At 38.3% G+C, this 20,412-nt stretch overlaps 1 protein-coding gene across 1 annotated transcript in view; it reads left to right on the top strand.

Annotated features, from left to right (window-relative positions):
- Positions 1-20,412, top strand: part of CACNA2D1 (calcium voltage-gated channel auxiliary subunit alpha2delta 1) — a 404,847-nt gene that overhangs the window by 59,929 nt on the left and 324,506 nt on the right. The window contains exon 3 of the mRNA XM_035549547.2: positions 18,360-18,476. Coding sequence (XP_035405440.1) covers positions 18,360-18,476 — 117 coding nt within the window. The remainder of the gene's footprint in view (positions 1-18,359; positions 18,477-20,412) is intronic.

Genomic DNA, 20,412 nt, shown 5'->3' on the forward strand with positions numbered 1-20,412 from the left:
GAGAGAAATGAACAACATAGGCATCATTCAATTCTCTCTTTTTGTGTTGCAGCACTTGCTCGTTGCTAATATTTAATCAGCTGTGCAGTATCGGACATAAGGCTTACCATTATTGCAACACTACCACCTGAAACAAGTGCTTTCATGTTATATGTTTGTCAGATAAAGTATCCAGGAAGCAACCATTCACAGCAGTGGAACATTCTGCTCTATATTAACAAGGGAGACCATTTTTTGACATATATTCACAGCTGTGAGGCAGCCATTGGCTACAAGAAACAGATGAGAATGAAAATTAGTTATATTCAGCTATTTTAATTTAATACAAAGTGTGTTTTAGGAATGAACTTATTGTTGTAGGAAAGAAATTATTGTTTCATTGAGAAGACATTTTTCTGCTATATTTCATGCTATATTTCATTCACAGAGACTAAAAACACATTCTGAGATGGCAGAACAATGTAGTCACAATTCAGAAAATGTCAGGATTAGGCTACCTAAACAACTTTGTTTATATATCGTCATCCAGTATGCAACCACGTGTTCATATATTTCCCTTTCCCTATCCCTGCCCATCCTGCTGAAGGAAGGACTGTGGCACTGCGTGTACATGAGGAACATAAATAAAGCTTGCAGAGATTATTTTAGTTGTGGCCTTTCCTAACATTTGAGTACTTGATATTGCAAAATGAATAAATGAGTATTAAAACAGATGCTTTAGATGCAGTTTTTAATCTTGGAAATCCCCAAACAAACAGAAAATATTGACCGAAACCAAAATCTTGAAATCCTAGCAACAAAGCATTAGATTGATACACATGTGGGTTTCCACAATAGGATCTCAACAACGCAGAAATGTCTATCACTTAAGCTTCCTGAAGAACTTAAGGTTATCCCAGCATGGAAAGCTGATGGGATTTTTTGTAGGTGGATTTCACACATATCTGCTGACAGAGGACAAGAAGGCTTGCGAATCATATCTCTCTCTGCAGGTTTTGGTGAGGAGTTTCTGCTAAGTGGATGCAAGGTCTCTTTTGCTCATCTGTTCTCTGTGTGATCCATTCTCCTCCGTACTTGTGGTGTCTCTTTTTCCCCATGGGGTGGTTTCACAATGCTAGGTAGCTCAGCTTCACCATGCTGCTCTCATTTCCCCTCCTCCAAAGAACAAGGGGAGAAAATATGATGGAAAAAAACACATTTGTGGATTGAGATAAGGATAGGGAGATCACTCACCAATTACTGTCTCAGGCAAAACAGAATCAGTGTTGAGAGACTAATATAATTTATTGCCTATCACTAACAGACTAGAACAGTGAGAAACTAAAAGCAAACTAAAAACACCTTCCCCCTGCATCCACCCTCTTCTTCCTCCTTCCCCTGAGTGGCATGGGGAAGTGGGGGCTGTGTTCAGTCCCTAACGCTTTGTCTCCACCACTCCTTCACAAGTCATCCCCTGTTCCACATGGGGACCCTCCCACTGGATGCCGTCCTTCCCAAACTGATCCTGCAGGGGCTGCCCACAGGCAGCAGCTCTTTAAGAACTGCTCCAACACGTGTCTGTACCATGGAGTCCATCCATCAGGAGAAAACTGCTCCAGTACGGGTTCCCCATGGGCGGCAGCTCCCCCGAGACTCCCTGCTCCTGCGTGGGCTCCTCTCCACGGGCTGCAGCTCCGGCCCAGGGCCTGCTCCTGCGGGGGCTCTCCAGGGGCCGCAGCTTCCTCCAGGCCACATCCACCTGCTCAACCGGGGGCTCCTCCACGGGCTGCAGCGTGGAGATCTGCTCCACGTGGGACCCATGGGCTGCAGGGGGACAGCCTGCTCCACCAGGGGCCTCTCCACAGTCCGCAGGGGAACTTCTGCTCTGGCACGTGGAGCATCTCCTGCCCTCCTTCTGCACTCACCTTGGTGCACAGGTGTTTCTTTCGTGTTTTCTAACTCCTCTCTCCCAGCTGCTGTTGCATGGTTGGTTCTTTTTTGTTGTTGTTTCTTATATGCTCTCTCACAAAGGTGCAATGAGCATCACACAGACCAGTAGTGGATTCCTTTTGGAGCCGACTGGAGCAGGCTCTGATTTAACAGGGGGCAGCTGCTGGACTCTTCTCACAGGGGCAACCCCTGCAGCCCCCCCCTGCAACCAAAACCTTGCTATGTGAACCCAGTACACCCCACCATCCCCTTGTTCAGCGTCATATGTATGATCCAAAATTGGCCTTTCCGTTCCACATTCCTGCTATGCTGGTTGGGCTATCTTTCACTCCTCCTCAATACATTCTGTGTTTCTGTCCCAGTTTCTACTGACAGGTATTTTTCTTCACCCTTCTTATCTTTCCCTCCGTTGCTAGTTCTCAGTCTCAGACATGTAGTTTTCTCCTGTTTTATTTCTCCTTTCCTCACCAGTCTCTTCTCTCCTTATTCTTTGCCTGCCATTTTCCAGTCTGTTGTCTCCTACCTCTGTATCCCAATCATTTATGCTTTGTTCCTCATTTACTTGTCATCTCTTCTTTCTTGCACTGATTAGACCATAGGTGTGATCTGGAGATCACTGGAGAGACCAGAGTAAGTCTGAGTTTTAGTAGTGGAGGAAGCATGATGGGAGTGAAACTGTCTGGGTTGGAATATGTCTGCATATAGGATCTGGGGATGTAGCTGAAAAATTTCTGCAGTGACATGCAGTTGTTTTTCAGGCTAAAATTCAATAAACAGGAAGGAGTAAAAGATCTATCTTTGAAAGAACACTTTATGTTTTTAGTCTACAGTGATGGGGCAATAGGATATTTCAAAGAGAAATGGTTTACAGAGGATTTCTAATTGAGCAAAACAATGAGATAATGTCTTAACCATTTTGCCTGGCATTTCCATGCAAACAAAGCATAGTAAAATAAGTAATGAAAAGCCAAGAGATTGACCCTCTCACTCTTTTTTTTTTTTTTTTTTTTTTTTTCCTAAGGAAAATGTTAGTTTGTATAGCTAAAATTCGTAAAACTTACAAGCTGCTAAAATAATCTTCTAATAAGAACTGCTGGGCAAGCATAGTAATATGCAATGCCACTGGCTATAGTTATAGTATACAATAGTGACATTCATGCTGAAAAAAAAACATTATCTTTGAATACTGCAGGTAAGTTTCTTTTCCAAAGTTAGAATTTACAGCACAGTTGAAGCAAATCATAAGTTATCCCTGAGGATATTCACAAGACGGTCAATATTTGCATGTAATTTTAGGATTAGAAAGGGGGATGTTTCAGTGTAAAATATCCCTCTGTATCAAAGCCATTTTTTTGACCTAAATTGCATGATGTCTTTCACTACCACCAGTTGTTTTTAATTAGCTCTCTTCTCTTCAAGGGAAAACAGTCTCTCCCTCTTTCCTTTTGTTTGCAGGTAATTCTCACTTTCACATTTTTGAGCAACATCATTTCTTTTCTGCTTACTGCCTATTAATGTTTAGTCAGATCTCCTCTGAAATGAACCACAATCTCGCAAAAATGGAGATTACAAGACATTAAAAACAGCATGCTTGCATGCCTGTCACTTCTATTCACAGAACTTACCTTCAGTTGCTTAAGCTTTAAAAATGCTTAACAGTTCGACTGAATTTTCAGCTTTGATTCTAGCTCATTATTTCGACTACTTCCAGAATTCTTTGGACCAAGCCTGTAGTCTTCATGCTTTTGGAAAACTTCCAAAAAAAAAATTTTTTTTTTTTTTGCTTTTTTACCCTCCTACCCCAAAGCAGAGTGATCAATTCAAAAACAAGGAGCACAGTGCTTCTGCTATAAAACAGTAGACGTGACTTTCTGTGAACAGCTGTAGTACTAGAGTATGTAGTGGTGGAAAGTTATTCTTTGGTCAGGCACATATCCAGAAGGAGAAATGTCTTTCCTTATTCTTGAAAAAGTCAGTTTTGATTTGGCCAAGTGATAAGGTTAAAACTCATAAAAAAGACATTTCACAGCTTATAACCATTTTAGCCTGCTGAACTTGGACTCAGTGGAGGAAGTCCTGCTGATTCAGGTAAACTTTGTGCCTTCTTCATACAGCTGGGTCTTCTGTGAAGAACCCTGAGGTGACTAAGATAGCTCTCAAGGTAACACATTCACTACTTTCTCAGCAGGAGTAAATTACTTCTTAAAAGCCAACGATTTTTCAGTTAGCTGCTGTACCATGCAGGTTTATGGTGTTTCCAAACTTGTTGAGATGTCTCAGGGTTCACTGGTGTTATACATACTTGTACATAAGTTTGATGTTTGTGTCTGTTTATGCAGCTGGAAATTATACTACACAATGGTCTGTTCTGGAGAACTGTGAAATACTATCTTCTGGCCACAATGGAGAGGCATAGGAGAGGCATAGGCACTGACAGAACTCTTGATATATGTGATTTTAGACTGGGGGAGAAAAAATGTAAAACTCAAAATGTAACATCTACTTCCATACGAATAAAGAAATTCAGAATAAAACACTTTCAAAATTAAGTGAGAAAACTGTTATGTGACTGTTTAGTGTCTCCGTAAAAGTCAGTGGATGCAGACATCCAGTGAGAGAACATTTTTTATCTTTAAGGTGTTTATATTCATCATGTACTGAATTTAATGGAATCACGTTTAGGAAATGAATCCCCTCAGGGGAGGGTTCCCTTTTCTTTTTTTCTCTGAAAGATTTCTTACAGTTACTTGGAATCACAATATTGTCCTGGTGACTAACAACATTCCTCTTGCTTTTGGACAGATAATAGAGCCATTGTAAACCATTGCATTAATAACAACTTCTGAAAACATCTTTATGGTGTGCATAAATGATTATATAATCATAAATATTCCACATAGTGTTAAAAAAGAGAAATTATTTGGGATTTTATTTAGTGAATTACTTCAATAATGACTATGTTTCTGAAAATATGAATATGTTTATGCCAATGGATATTTCATAAACTCTTTCTCTTGTTAGCAGTGATGACAGCAATACCTGTGGTAAGCAAAACTGCCAAAAAAGCTTGGATTCCAGTGAATGAGAAGTTCTAAACTGCTCTTATCCATAGCCGTAAACAAAACTACCAGTATAACAGGAGTAGAAGGAACAGAGAAAATGATTGTGTGTAAGAGATGGAGAGGCAGGTGAGAGTTGAGTGTTTTTTTAAAGTGCACAGAGAAAACGTTCTTTAATATATCGATGCTCATTTACTCCTTTGCTAACTTAGTGAGTAAGGACCATGCAGAGAATCCTGATCCAACCAGGTACTGAGCTCAGATTTTCATTTCCTTATTTAGAGCTTTAGTAAAAGATCATTCCTCCTATGAATTAGTTGTGGTAGATTGTTAGTTTGGCAGTACATATCAACACAAATACTAGTGCCACATAAATGTGAGTTCTTTTTCAGTAAGACTGATTGTGTTTAAAATGCAGTTGCTCCTTGTATCTCTCAAGTCTTACTTATACTGTCTGGGAATGGTCTCAAAAGAGTCTTCCAAAAATAGTTCTTAAGTACATTTTTAAATATGGCTTTTTTTTGGACATTAATTGGGAATTAGAGCAAGATTTGGGAGAATTCCAACTTGGATTTAATACGTACATAATATCTTCATCACAGTAATGTGAAGATTGGTTCAACAAGTAAGGAAGTCAGGATTCAAGATGCCAAAATAACCAGCTGGTTGAAAACTGGCAGAGCTTCACTGACTTCAGTGGATTACTCCGATTTACATTAGCTAAGAATTATGCCTAACATTCGATTTACAATTCAAGCAGGTAAAAACTATTTTTGGGAAGAGAACAAAACAAAACAAATTTTAACCATTTTTACAAACTATAAAAAAGAGAGGACAGATTAATATTACTGCTGTTGTAGTTGCTGAGATGAAAAGGGTATATTGGGGTACTTTCTATGATTTAATAGACTTTTTTTTTCCCCTAGAAGAGCAAAGGGAATGTTCATAAGGTGGTTTTGTATGTACAACAAATTGAGACTTGAAAGCAAGATTACATGATACACTGTAAAATTTTTAAGGAGGTACAAGATGTCTAACATGCTTCTTTAAATATCTTTCGACAAAGGCACAGCTTAGTATATGCCCTTTAATGGTATAAATGATGTGTTTTAAAATATAAAATAGTGATGTAATTGTCATTTCAACTTAAAAGGGTTCATGTAACTTTGTCCTATTTGTGAACTCTTTGTGCTGTCAGGCATTATGAAGCTGCTCTGGTAAGAATGATAGCAGTCTCTACAGAGCAAATAGACTTTCAGGGAAAAAAATAAAGAAGGTGTAGGCAGCACTTTAAAAAAAAAAGTAAAATCCATGCAGCAAAATAAATATTGAGCATGTATCTTATCTCACTAGCTTCATTTATCTGTAGATGTTCTATCTTAGTAAAGAAAAAATCGCACACAAAGTTCAAAGTCAAGTTCTTTACCTATGAAGAGTTACCTCAGCGTGCTGAAAAAAATAGGTAGAGATCCTATTGAATTACAAGATTAAGTAAATAAGTAGTCACATTTTGATGGAAGTATGCTCAACTTCCATTTTCACATAGACATTTCACAGCAAAGGCCCATGACTAAGCTAATTGACAGCTCTTTTAATCTAATAAACTACAACAAGTATGCGTTTGATTTCCAACTCCTAAAATACCTCTAGGGACAAGAGAGAAGAGGGAGGGATCCTTGCAGTACACAGAGAGGAAGACCTCAGAGTAGAGAATATGCCTTATAGCAATGCACAAGCCTGTCTGTTCCAAACTGATTGAAGAGAATCCTATTTTACATAAACACTGCATTAAAAATGTGGGTCTGTTAAGAGCTTTGACGTGACAAACACACAGGAGCTTCACTGTGACTACTATGGCAAAGAAATGCCATCTTGTACAGTGCAACCTTTTCAAGCAATGGCATAATCGAACAAAACAGCAGTTAGAGATGCTGTTCCAAGGAAATCTAGTCTCTGAATCTGTTTCCTTTTTGGTACAGTGCTGCAAAAACAATCCATGCATGATGTTCATAAGGCATGCTATTATTACAGTCCCAGGAGCTGTGGAGTGAACCCATATAGACTAACTTGGCCTTTAAATGATATTCATACCGAGATGAAGTATGATGGCGGATGGCCACTGGTGGGGTCCCTCAAGGCTCCATTTTAGGGCCAGTCCTCTTCAATGTTTTTATAAATGATTTGGATGTAGGACTAGAAGGTGTTTTGAGCAAATTTGCCGATGACACCAAACTTGGAGGAGTTGTGGACTCAGATGAGGGTGGAAAGGCCTTACAGAGAGATCTGGACAGATTGGAGAGCTGGGTGATCACATGAAGTTTAACAAAAGCAAGTGCCAGGTCCTGCACCTGGGATGGGGCAACCCTGGCTATATGTACAGACTGGGCGACGAGCCGCTGGAGAGCAGCCCCACAGAGAGGGATCTGGGGGCTGTGGTTGACAACAAATTGAATATGAGCCAGCAGTGTGCCCTGGCAACCAGGAGGGCCAACCATATCCTGGGGTGCATCAAGCACGGCATTGCTAGTCGGTTGAGGGAAGTGATTGTCCTGCTCTACTCTGCGCTGGTGCGGCCTCACCTCGAGTACTGTGTGCAGTTCTGGGCACCACAGTACAAAAAGGACATTAAACTGTTGGAGAGTGTCCAGAGGAGGGCAACGAAGATGGTGAAGGGCCTAGAGGGGAAGACATATGAGGAGTGGCTGAGGTCACTGGGCCTGTTCAGCCTTGAGAAGAGGAGGCTGAGGGGGGACCTCATCGCAGTCTACAACTTCCTCGCGAGGGGGAGTGAAGAGGCAGGTGACCTATTCTCCGTTATCACCAGTGACAGGACCCACGGGAAAGGTGTTAAGCTGAGGCAGGGGAAGTTTAGGCCGGACATCAGGAAGAGGTTCTTCACCAAGAGGGTGGTTGCACACTGGAACAGGCTCCCCAGTGGAGTAGTCACTGCACCAAGCCGGTCTGAATTTAAGAAGCAATTGGACTGTGCACTTAGTGACATGGTCTAAAATTTTGGGTAGACCTGTGCGGTGCCAGGAGTTGGACTTGATGATCCTTATGGGTCCCTTCCAACTCGGGATATTCCATGATTCTATGATTCTATGAATCCAAAATGAAACAGAGCTACACACGGGTGTTTGTTATGTGGCAACAAGTTCCATTCACAGAGTCAGTCTACCAGCAATTGTTAGATACTTTTTATTTATTTTCTCTCTTGAATACTATTTTATAATAATTAGCTCTTTCTTGCCGAACACGCAGCCACGGTTCTGCATGAGCACATTTCAGCCATTGCTCAGTGTGAGGTCTATGTGCTTAACACACAGATGGTGGGAGTCTGCTGAAGCACTCAGATTGGCAGCAGATTCCCAGTCCGTGCTTTCAGATTTTCAGGTCCTTGGATCAGTCCATAGAGTTTAGCTGAGGCAAGTGACTTTTAAGACACTGGTCTCTGAGCTGCCCTGGGGCATGAATGTTCAGGAAGGATTCCTTCTGCCAGAAAGAATTATAACCTAATGGTAATTTTCTGTTGGACTTATTACAAATTTCAGCAAAGATACTGTTATGTTCTAGAAGCTCCACAGATAGAGGCATGCCACTAACTTTTTATCTGTAGAAGCTGTCATATGCCACTAAATTTTTATCTAGAGAACCTGTCATATAGAGCTTTCCTTGATCTCTTCATTAACTGTATAGAGATCTGTGCAAGGGGAGGCTTTAGCAGCTTTCTTGAGATGAATGTAAAATTTGTATTTGCATGTGTCTTCCCTACTGTCATCATAGGTGGTCTGAAATTCCTGGTGTGAAAGGTGGCTTGACAGAAAAGTTGGCAGTAAATGTTTTAATTCTTTCTATTTTCCTCTGTGATCTGCATCATGTTGCTCTTCATTAAAAATCATAAAGTTAATGGAATGAATTAGTGAACACTTTATATAAATTTGGAATTTTTAATTCAAACAATTAAGCCGATACAGAGAATTTAATTTTCCATGTAATTTTACTAGCTTTACTCTTTTTTTTTTTCTTTTCTTCCTTACTGTATTTATCAGGTTGGATTCAGCTTGAATATGGTTTAGCCAAAGGCAAAGAGTTTTGTACCTCATGCTGTTTTCTGATGAACTACCAGATGGACCTAGAGGATATATGGCCACATTCCAGAATATACTACATTCATCCTTGTTAAGGTTGAAGTAATGGAGAGTTTTGTGACTAAGGAAAGTATAAAAGAGAAATGTGAGGTCTTGATTTTTTTAAGTAGGTTTGATTTCAAGAATAACATCCCAAATGCAATTAGTTTGCATTTATCTGAAGGCCTTTCCTATGGACTTTGCAAGTCTGAATTTCATTTGGTCTGATTGTTATAGATTCTGATTAATTTGTCACTATTTTAACCCTGAATTTTTAGACACTTATGACTTCTGATCAAACAGAAATATATTGATGTGAATGTGTGCAGTCTCCATCCTTCATCACCCCTGAAACTGGAAAAAAATAAAATAACTAATGCCAGGATAACCATGAAGCTGTTCACTGCATGCCCTGGGTGTATTGTCTAGTGCTGTAGGAAAGGAAAGCAAGTGTTTAAAGAAGTTGAATATGGGAATCAAGGAGTCTTTCATAAGCAGGCAATAGATTGTGGCACAGAGTCAGGGTCATAATGGCTGGTCTCAAAAGTCAGAAAGTATTGTATCCTTTCTGTTCTCCTTTTGTTTCTTTTTATTTTCTTTGAGAGAACAAAAGTCTAAAATATCTTTTAACCTCAAGTAAAATAAAGAGGAATTTTAAGTCATAAAACCTAAACGCAACTAAATTTTAAAGTGTCATTTGGAAAAGAAAATTAAAAACAAAACTAACAAAACAAAAATCACGGGTGTTTTGAAATTATTGAAGCATTTCTTGGAACTTCATTGGATTACTGGTTTTATATTAGATGAAAATTTCTTGAGTTCACGCCATTTCTATGGGTGGTTCTAGCAGGTCTATAACGGCAGTTTTCTGTGAATGTGCATTTTCTTACACCGTTTTTCTCAGGAGCAGAAGGAGAAAAATCTGAAAACATGGAACCAACTCTAAATTTTCTTATGCCCTCAGTAATTTGTAATGTAATAGATCGTTTATCAGAAATTAGGAATGGGTGAGTGGGCTGAGTATGAGGCTAGTGCTCTGAAACACCTGAATTGTAAGCATAAATTGGCTATTGTACACCATTTACATTTGTGTCTTTTGCCTCATCCCTAAGGCGAGGACAACAGTTTGCTGTTGGAATAGGGTGTGGTGGTGGGAAATGAGTGCAAGATTACTTTTAGAATGGAATCTCTTGAACATTGTTATGAATGGATTGTTACAGTGAAACCTAGGCATTTCATGTAATCATTGAGAAGCTGGAGTCCATTTACAAGATTTAAAATAATATATGAGATGGGTTAGACTGGTTAGAGATTACCAAAATACAGAAACTGGATTTTTATAATACAGTATTTACAAAGGTATGTCTCATTTGAGTGGTATACCACTGCCACTACCATGTTCTACAACCAAATACTAAAGCTGGAAACGTTAAAAATAGAATCCTCCAAACTAAATTCTGTTGAGTTTACACATTGCTAACCAATGTCAAGAGGTCAGTAAAATTAAATCACTTTAAAAAATGCAGACTGGAAAATTTCAAGACACATCTGCAAGTTCTCTTTGTAATCCAAATGGAAATTAAGAGATTGTGAAAACACAGGGAGCCTCATTTATTATTTGCAGATGATGCTCTCCCTCTGCTCCCTTAGCAATAAAATGGCATTTTGAAGAGTTCCTTCTTCCAGCAGGCAAAATCAGCTGTAAGTCATTAAGAATAGGTGGCTGCATTAACAAAGCTTGTTCAGACTCAAGGGAAGGAAGGGGTAGCCTAATATTACTGTAGTTTTAATTACTATTTGATGATCTGGATAATCTTTGTGCAAAAAATGTTCTTGGTTCATTTACAGCTTTCCACTGGTTTTAACACTAATAAAAATTGTCCTAACACTAAGAAAAACTGTCCTATTCTTGCCTCACTTTGTGGTCATATACAGATAATGGTTGTAACTAGTCAAGAAAGCTAATCAATTTCCAAGTTTTCTGGTTAGTAAAACATCAAAATAGAATTTGCTAATACCCTATGAATAAAAATAACATTTGGGGAGAGTCAGTAGGTGTTAAATGACATTAAGAGCAGATGAGGCAGGATAAAATTTCCTAAAAGTAAATGAGTTTGACAAATGACACAAGTGCCCACCTCAAAATATGCCAGAAAAGCAGAAGAAATATAAAACGCTTTCTTTCTACTTTTCTTCTGTTACAAGAAAAAAAAATCACTTGTAAACATTCTACTCACTGCATGGGTTGGGATTCAAGGGTTCTCATCCAGTATCAGCTAAAAGTTTGAGCTAAAATCTGAAAATGATGTGAAAGCATTAAATGATGTAGTCTTGTTTCTTAGTACTGTACTGCTATCACTGTGAAACAAAATCACATGCCTTAACTACATTTTTTAATTATGGGGGATTTTCAGATCCATCTTTGATGTTGGTACAAAAGCAGAGGTACTCATGTTTTATGAAGATTTGAATGCAAAATAACAATTACAAAAATTACTTCTTAATTTTAAAGTCCTCTAGACTACTTTCTTAATTATCAGCTGTTGAAAGTGTCTGATGATTCCATCCTGCAAAGTATCCCTGATTATCTGCTTTCCTTTGAGTAGGCACCTGAGTGAGCCAATTGACTCTGGCACTACTTAGATTCTTTCTGATGTTAACTGAGGCATAAGTGTTTCCAAAATAGTGCAGAATTGAATTCAGCCTGCACGTATTACCTAGGAATGAACTCTCTGTGATAATTTCTTTCTTAATGTATACATCACTGCTATGATATGGCATGGTTTTCAAAGTGGCAGCTGCCATGTCACATGTCATCTCAGATCTTAACAGCAGTCAGTGATCAGGCAAGTGATTCTGAAAAGCAACAGATACAGTCAACTATTGTGTTTTCCTTTGTGTTATTGTCATGAATTTCGAGAATGAAGGCATCAGCAGGTTGCTAGGGAGCAACTGTAATCTTATTTATAGATCATATAAAGTAGAGAGTAAGACACATTTAAAGTACTCAGTCTGATTTCTTTGTGTACAGAACTTGAGAAGGAACATTTTTCAATGTGTTCTGCAATGGATCACTTGTGATTCAAAGAAAAGAAACATCTTGTCAGAAAAAAAAAAATCTCTGAGGTATTAGAAATACAAATTGTAACTTTGAAAATAGGATATGATAGTGAGAAGACAGAATTTGTTCCCTTCGGGTAGATTACACAGTTGTCTGTGACTGTTCAAAATTTGAGTTAAAGGAAAATACCCACAGCAATAAAAAGTTAGCAGTAATAATCACTCAAGTGGATTGGAGTGATTTTGTCTTCTTTCCTGCTTCCACGATCTCTTCATATATTTAGATGTCTCTCAAACAGTCACCCCTTCTTTGCTTTTCTCACATACATGAGATCATGACATGTAACTTCATAGCTCTCATGAAGCCAAAATTGAATAATTTGTTGATTTTTTTTCTGATAAATCAGTATAATTTTGTCAGAATATTTGTTTTCAAAACTTTACCTGAAATTTCAGTAAGAAATGTACTTTTTTTTTTTTTTTTTTTTTTTTTTAAATTTCAAGCAAGATGATTCCTTTCTCTCCAGGAATAATTTTTTGGGTCAATCTATATCATTTTGTTTCAGAGGGGGAGAGGGGAAATAGAGAGCAATGAATGAACTCAACAAGAATTCTGGACTGAGTTAAAGTAGATTTATAGGGTAGAAAAACTTTTTAAGTTATCCCGTTAGCTACATTTTTATTTGATACTCTGATATGGTTCATTAAGCAAGGATTTTGCTTCATTCAAGAACAGTAAGTCAACTCTATTCTCTAGATAAGAAGCAGACAAATACTCTGAGAATAAAAACTCTGGACATGCCTGTTTCTTTCAGTAGCTATAAATGTGACTTGGGATGCTTGCTTAGCCTTAGGTTTAGAAATTTCAGAGCTACATAAATCTCAAACTAAGTGTTAGCAAAGAGCAGACATTGCTCATTAGTTCTTACTGGTTTCAGCAGAGAATTATCCAATGCACAGAACCAGCTTTGGTGTTGAGTGGTGCCCAAAGCAGCACTCCCTGGTTGGGAGTACAGAACTTAACTTGAACCTGTCAGCTGGGCTGGACCCCAGCAGTGACCTCCAGACACCGGGGTGTTTCTGCATCTAGCCCCCCAGCACTGAAGTCTCCGAACGTTCTTTTAGTTTGAGGACAGCTCTGTACCTAAGCTATTTCTTTGCTTTTGTGACATACTCTGCAGCAGCTAATAAGTAAAGTGCTCTGGAGTTGCTTGTGCATGAGTTGTGGTTTGGAGTGGTGCTGGCTCTGAAAGTGGTGTCAGATTAGCTCTTTCTCAGCCACAGGTAGTAAATCTGGGATGGCCTCATAAAGAAATGTGCAAATATCTGTGACAAGTGTTCCCCAGTTCTCCTAGTTCCAGGCGGATAATGCTGAGGTAATGTTTCCTTTGTATAGCTTTCACCTGAATCAGGGAGGGAGGGGAGATTTTAGTTCTGCACTGTTGTAAGGGAGCTGGATGCTGGTAACAGTCTATCAGCAGCTTCAGACCTGAGAAGCAATGAACCAGGTCCAGGATTCATCCAGGGCCTCCAGTTAGTAGCAAAAGGAGATGGGGCTAGGGACAGGCTGGAGACAAGGCTACAACGTGGGTCCAAAGTTAATCCAAGAGATAGGACTGGAAAAAAGCTATAACAAACATCTGAGAGGTCCATCTAGGAGACCAACTACCTATGGCATAGATCCAAGGTCCATTCAGGAGGTAGGGCTGGAAACAGTCATACCTACAGAGTAGCAGCCCAGGGCTAGGCTGAAATGGAGCCTGTGCACAGGGGTGCAGGCAGAGGATCCCTGTGAGGCAGGTCATGGTCATTAATTCCCATTAGCGCACTCAGGACCTTGACACAGGTCAGCAGAGATAAATGCTCACCCACAGGCATGTAACAGAAATAAAAACTGATGGGAGACCTATAAAAAGACCAGAAAGCAGGTTCATAAGCAGGCCCCCATCACAACAGAAGGCTAGAGACTTTTTGGTAGGACCTAGAAGGAACTGGCCAAGGGATGTCCTCTCCAAAAGTAGGGGGAGGGCAAGAACAGATTAATAGAAAACCTCTTAATTAATTTGTGCTCAATTCAAATTATATTCAAAAAGTTAACTGCTTTAGTATATAGGCTTGTAAAACCTAGATCCAGATTTCAAAAACACTCAAAGTATCTCAAAGTTTTTGTTGATTTGTGGTCTGAAGCACAGTAGTGTCTTTGAACAGTAGTTTTACCTTCATAATAATCTTCAGCTGGTCTAGACTGATTATAAATATTGATTGTTCACCAAGGTGTCACACCAGCCTAGCTGGGCTATCTGATATTGGAAGTAGTATCAAAGTAGCACAAGCATAATAGATTTACCTTTGTACAGACAAGTAAGGTTGAGGTATTTTGTTTCTCTATTCCAAAGCACATTTTAAGATAGGAAAAGACATATTATTATTGGTTAACTGTTGAAATTCTGAGTTTCGACTTCTGAGGACCTCATCTCATATAACACCTTACGTCCATACAAGTACTTGGTGGTGGAACTGAGATTGGTGTGTACGCATCCCAGACCTGTGTTGGGACCTCAGCTAGGTTAGCACTGTGTGAAGAAATGGCTCCTTTTTTTTTGTAAATTGGGAAACAGACAGTTAATATAATAAATAAAAAAAGGGAACGGAATTCTTCTGTAGTTTAGAATGACTCAAATTATTATTCTTTGTTATTTGGGTAATCTCTGGATATAATGCCAAGACTGCTGGCTATCCAAAACAGATAATTTATTACTCTCAGGAACTTGTATGAGAAGCTAGATTTTTCTAACTGAAATAGAGCATGAGGGCCATTTAAATAAAACTGCAGCCTTACAGCCCAGGCCAACGCCTGCCACAACGTAGCAAGAGTCATGCAATGAATGTGCATCTTTCATTCTCTCAATTTGTACAGAAATTTTTGACTTTCCCTGGCGAGTCTGGTAGAAAGCAAGAAGAATATCTGTTTGTAGGGGATTTATAAATATGTCCTTGAAGACTGAGTGGAGAGGGGCATGTTCAGCTGAGGAACAGGCAGTTTTTTTCATCTTTACCACATTCAGCTGTTGTCCTTGTTCTTGTGTTGTTTCATATTCATATGATACCCCCCCATCATATTTCTTCTCTAAAACCTTGCAATTTGTTATACCAGAATAAATATTTAGCATTTAGAAAGCTATTTTAATACATTCTGTCCTAAATTCAAAAGTCCATGGCTATTGACTTCAGAGAAAAATTAAAGCATTTTTTGTGCTATGACCTTACGGATTTTACTTAGTCATGCAATGAGGCTTTATTCTCTGAAAAATGCTAGGGTTTTACTGACAATTTGGAGAGCTTTTAGCAGAACATTAGTGATTAAAGTACTAAAAATGATTTTAGATGTAAAAGCCAGCAGAAACTTACATTCACTTGGTCAAAGCAATTTCATGAATTGTATTCAAATTAGCTCTTCTTAACAAGCCATGGAGCCTGCCAAATTGCATTTTGAAAGGAGAATGAGCACACCTTTGCTGATAAGGCCCTTTATGGCTATTTGAGATGAGCTTTTGCTAATTGTGTTTGACTGTGAGGTGGGAGGCTTTGAGAATGAAAAGTTTGTTACAGAGAGCCAAATTCTGAGGCGTGTATCATTTCCCCATGTGTTGCTACACTGAGCTGCTGCAGTGTTAGAACTGAGGTAGAGAAAAGGGGAGCAGGCAACAAATAAATTATGTACACCCCTCTTAAATAATTAGTGAATATTTCTTACACTGTTCCTTGGTGGTTCTCATGGTTCAGGAAAATAAAGGAGTGTGTTAAGTCCTGAATTATTTCTGATGCCTTTTGTTTAAGATATTGTGGGATAAATCTTCCACCAGTGATACTAACAGGAGAGATATGTGCTACGAGCCCTGGAGTAGGGTAACATAGAGAGGAGGAGAAGAGTCAGCAACTCAACTCTATTGGAGATCTTGTGCAAGACTCAGTCTTTTTTTTTTTTTTTTTTTAGTGTGGATGGGTGTTGTAGAGTGGAGTGGGAGGGGAAGAGGTGTTGATTTTCATTTTTTTAAATTAAAGACATGCAGTCATTTCTGAAGCCAACCTTGTAGTTGGGCTTTCTCAGTGGCAGGACCCACAATGCAGGTTACGAAGGTTTTAAGTTGAAGTATGAACAGGACTGCTGTCATTTGTGGCTGTTATCTCTTTGTTAAATGGTTCGGACTTTTGAGCTATTTTTATAGCTGGTAAAAAGAAATTATTCTTTTTTATTATTATTATTATTAAGTGTGCTCCTACTAGACCACACTTCGATAGTCCACAGCTTTCAAGTCACCCAGGATGGGAGGTTTGGGAACAAATTCCCTATAGGAGTGGGGTGTGTGAAAAATTGGAATGTTTTCAGATGGGGGTTTACAGGTTCAAGTTTGCTGTAAAAATGGATTACACATAGGGATGAAAACGTATATTTTTCTTCCAGGTTCTTGAACCCTTACAAGTATGGCTTACTATAACTTTGCTCTGTACTCAAAGGTTAATTCCAGATTCAATTTAACTCAGAATCCTGTGCAAATTTGATGTTTTTCAGGGAAAAATCTAAGAAATTCTGTAGTGATTGGTTGTAACTTAAAATTTATTACTGTTTTTTGGGGGGGTAACTTTCAGCTATACTATTAAACTCTTTCATTATCAACAACAGCAAAAAGAGATTTTGTTGTGTTCCCGAGATAAAATTTCTGTGTGACAATTTTGAAAATCAAGCGCCTCAAAAACCTCCAAACTATAATCAGTGTTTGTTATAAACTATCTTTCTTTGTAGTGCTTTCTACTTTTGATGCACTGAATTTTTAAAACTGTTGCTACTATACCAAGAATTAGAGCATATTCCAGTTACTTAATTACTGATGGAAGGACAGCATTTCTGTAGGAAAATAAATAAATAAGTAAATAAATCAGTGTTCTGAAATTCAAAAGTGATGGAAACCTTTGACAACTTACGAGACATGCCTGATAAAAATTTGCAGATATAACTGTAGTTGTCAGAAATTTACTTGCAATAACACCCATCAGCTACAAGCATCAGAGGGAGACAGATTTGGTGAGTCTCTTTAAGGTCTCCATGGCTTTAACCTGAAAAACCTGGCAGGGCTGGTAGACTCAGCCTGGTCTGCAGTTTCTCAGTTCTTGTGCTGGCTTGCAGCCAGCACATTAGTGCTGGACCTGTTCCTGTGTGTGCCTGGAATTACTTCCTGGGAGACAGCACAGCCCCATCAGGCAGCCTTTCAGAGAGGCAGAGTACTTGAGTAAACTCAGGCCATCTGTTGGTTGCATAAATTAGTTCTCCCCATTTGCCCATCTAGCCATAAGGTATCCACTTTTTGTTTTCTTTTGCCAAATAATACATTTTTCTTTCTTTGTACAGTTCTATCCAGGACAGACATAGGCAAATGATTTTTTTCTGTTTTTTCTTCTTTACTTCTCATGGTTGTACGCTGCTCATTGTAGCGGCTTTGTTTAACAAATCAAATTATCTCATTTATATGTGCTCTGCTTTGTAAACAACAATGGTTCCTCACCAAAAATGACCTTTATTCATGACAGAGAAGAAACATCCCTTGCCCCCTTCCTCTTTTTTACGCCTTCCCTTTTATTTTTTTAACATTTCCCTTTTTTTGTTTGTTTTGCCTTTTTTCTCTTATTTTTTTTCCTTCCTCTTCCTCTTTTCTTTCCTCATGAATACTTATACTATAATCTGAATAAATAGATAAGGGACTAAATTGATTGCATTAGCATAATTTAAATTATTTACTTCAAAAGCATGTTCGTTGTTCAGTATTCAAGGAAAAATTAAATTCAGCAGTAATTATTTGGTTTCAGCTTCAGTCATTTTAAAAGATCTCTCTTACTTTTTTCTTAGCCCTCTATGAGAACCTGATTCCTTGAGAATTTAGAAGTTGAATATTCAGTCACTAGAATCAGTCAGTTTTGAAGATTTACTAAATGATTTTTAGTGGTACCTTTTACCTATCAAAAAAAAAGTGAAGTATTTCTTTCACAAAACACATTGGGATAATCCTAACAACAATCTTCCTGCAGATCTCCAGAAAGAACAGAGGATTTACTGATGTTTGTTCTGTCAAGTCACTGCTTATTTTGAATGTCAGTTGCCATCTTAATTTATTTCCATTTTTTCCTCTTGCAGATATATTTGAAATACAGAGATTTGTATACTGTAGAAGCCAACAACCCTCGTCAGCTAGTGGAAATTGCAGCCAGAGACATTGAAAAACTACTGAGTAACAGGTCCAAGGCCTTGGTGGTGAGTACTAATTGGTTAGGTTTTCCATTTAGTATTTTTAAAAACGTGTATGTATTATTGAAGCATGATTTTATTGTTATTTTTGCTGCCTATACACTTACAGGTAGTGTCAGCCTGATGTGTACAGAACATGACATGTAGAAAGACAGCTCACAACTTCATGGTAGAAAATGAACTCATTAGTTAGTTGGCATAGGGCAGATGCTTATAATATTGATGGATAGATTAGGAAACATGGCCAAGTAACAAATCAAATTATAAATAGATCAGAAAATAGCCCTCTAAGTGATGCACATGAATGTTTATGACTTGAAGATCACTGTACTCTACAGTCATGATCTTGGGGAAACAGGAATTGAAGATTTTTCTTAAAAAGTGATTTAAAAATAATGATGTGTTTGAAGTTATGATGTTAATTTTGGTATTATTGCTAAATAAATCTGTTGATATTTGTTTTCTTCATCTTTTCAGTTCCTCAGTCTTTCTTTATGGTAACAACTAATTCTTCTCTTTCAACAGATGTAGCCATGTGTGAATCACATTTATTTCTAGACCTATTCTATTTCTGACTTGATAATTTAATCTGTATTTCAATCATGTTTTGTATCAGCAAAGTTAATCCTGAGCTACTAGTGTGAAGATTGTGCCGCATGATGATCTCACGATTCTTTATGGCTTAAATAAACAGCAGCTATTTTTTGAAAATGTTGTTTTGTCAGCAGTCCCTTTCTGTTCTGTCTTATGAAAGGCCAAACCTGGATAATTGCTTTTTATGACTCCTACTTGCAAAAATATGAATCCTATAATGTAGTTTGCCTTTCAGATGATAGTGACCAAATACGCACAGGGGGCACCTGGATGAATTCATAAACATACCTTTTATAGAGTAGAGCTATTAGAAATAGGCTTAAAGGACAGAACAGCAGGTTGGGATTCCCTGAGCAATTGCATATCCGCTTTGACTTGCAGATGAGCTTGGATGTGTCATTTGAAGTGTAAGTAAGAAGAAAGAAGGATTAATTCACCAGACTTTAGACACCTACTGTGCAGACTGTGTAGACGTTAAAACTCTGCTGGTTGTCCTAAAGCCCGTTTTTGTTCAGTGGATCAAAGCAGGTACTTCTCAGTCAGGACTGACCTGAAATGTTCTAAGACTATAAAATGGGATGAGCTACAGCCAAGAGTATGGACTTCTCTCTTCTTTATCAGAGGTGCCTAGATGTATATATCTATGCTGTTGGCATGTAAAGCTGGGGGAAATGAGTTCCACTCCAGCAGTCCTTCTATCAGCACAGGTTGACTTAGCTGAAGAATCAATCTGCATGCTATGCTGAGGACTAACTTTCATGTAGGAGATGAGAGGAAACTAGGGAAGTCATTTGCTTAGTCAGTTGTCTGTACATAGGTATCACAGGAGGTATGTATTTTCCTGCTTCTTCTGCTTAGCAGGAGTTCACTCTTCCAGTTTCCATAGCTTCCCTACCATGTAATGTAAATCAGTGTTTTCTGGGAAAAAAATCTCTGTGCTTCAGTCAAATGGGTGGAAAATAGTTTGTTTGCTTTCCTTTTGTAACTTAGTGGGCATGTGTTTATGTAGCTTTCTGTGGACTTTGTATTATTACTGCAAAATATTATGAGTCATTTATAGACCTTTGTGAATACACCATTTTTTCCATCAATTTCCCATGAGCTCATGTAAGTCTGATATGTGTAAGTTATCACAGCCAAATTTTATTATTTTCCCTAGACTCAAGATTCTTGTAGAGATTTTTGCATATGTATGGTGTTTTTATCATAAAACCTTAAGAAAATGAAATAAGTGTCTCATGCTTAATTTAGAAAAGATTCCAGAACAGTTTTTCTGTGAACATGGAGGAAGAAGGGTGTCCCGTCTCATTTTAGGTGAGCCCTTGATCACTCTTTCAGAAGGGTAATA

This window comes from Cygnus atratus, chromosome 1 (genome assembly GCF_013377495.2).
Source record: "Cygnus atratus isolate AKBS03 ecotype Queensland, Australia chromosome 1, CAtr_DNAZoo_HiC_assembly, whole genome shotgun sequence".
NCBI lineage: Eukaryota > Metazoa > Chordata > Aves > Anseriformes > Anatidae > Cygnus > Cygnus atratus.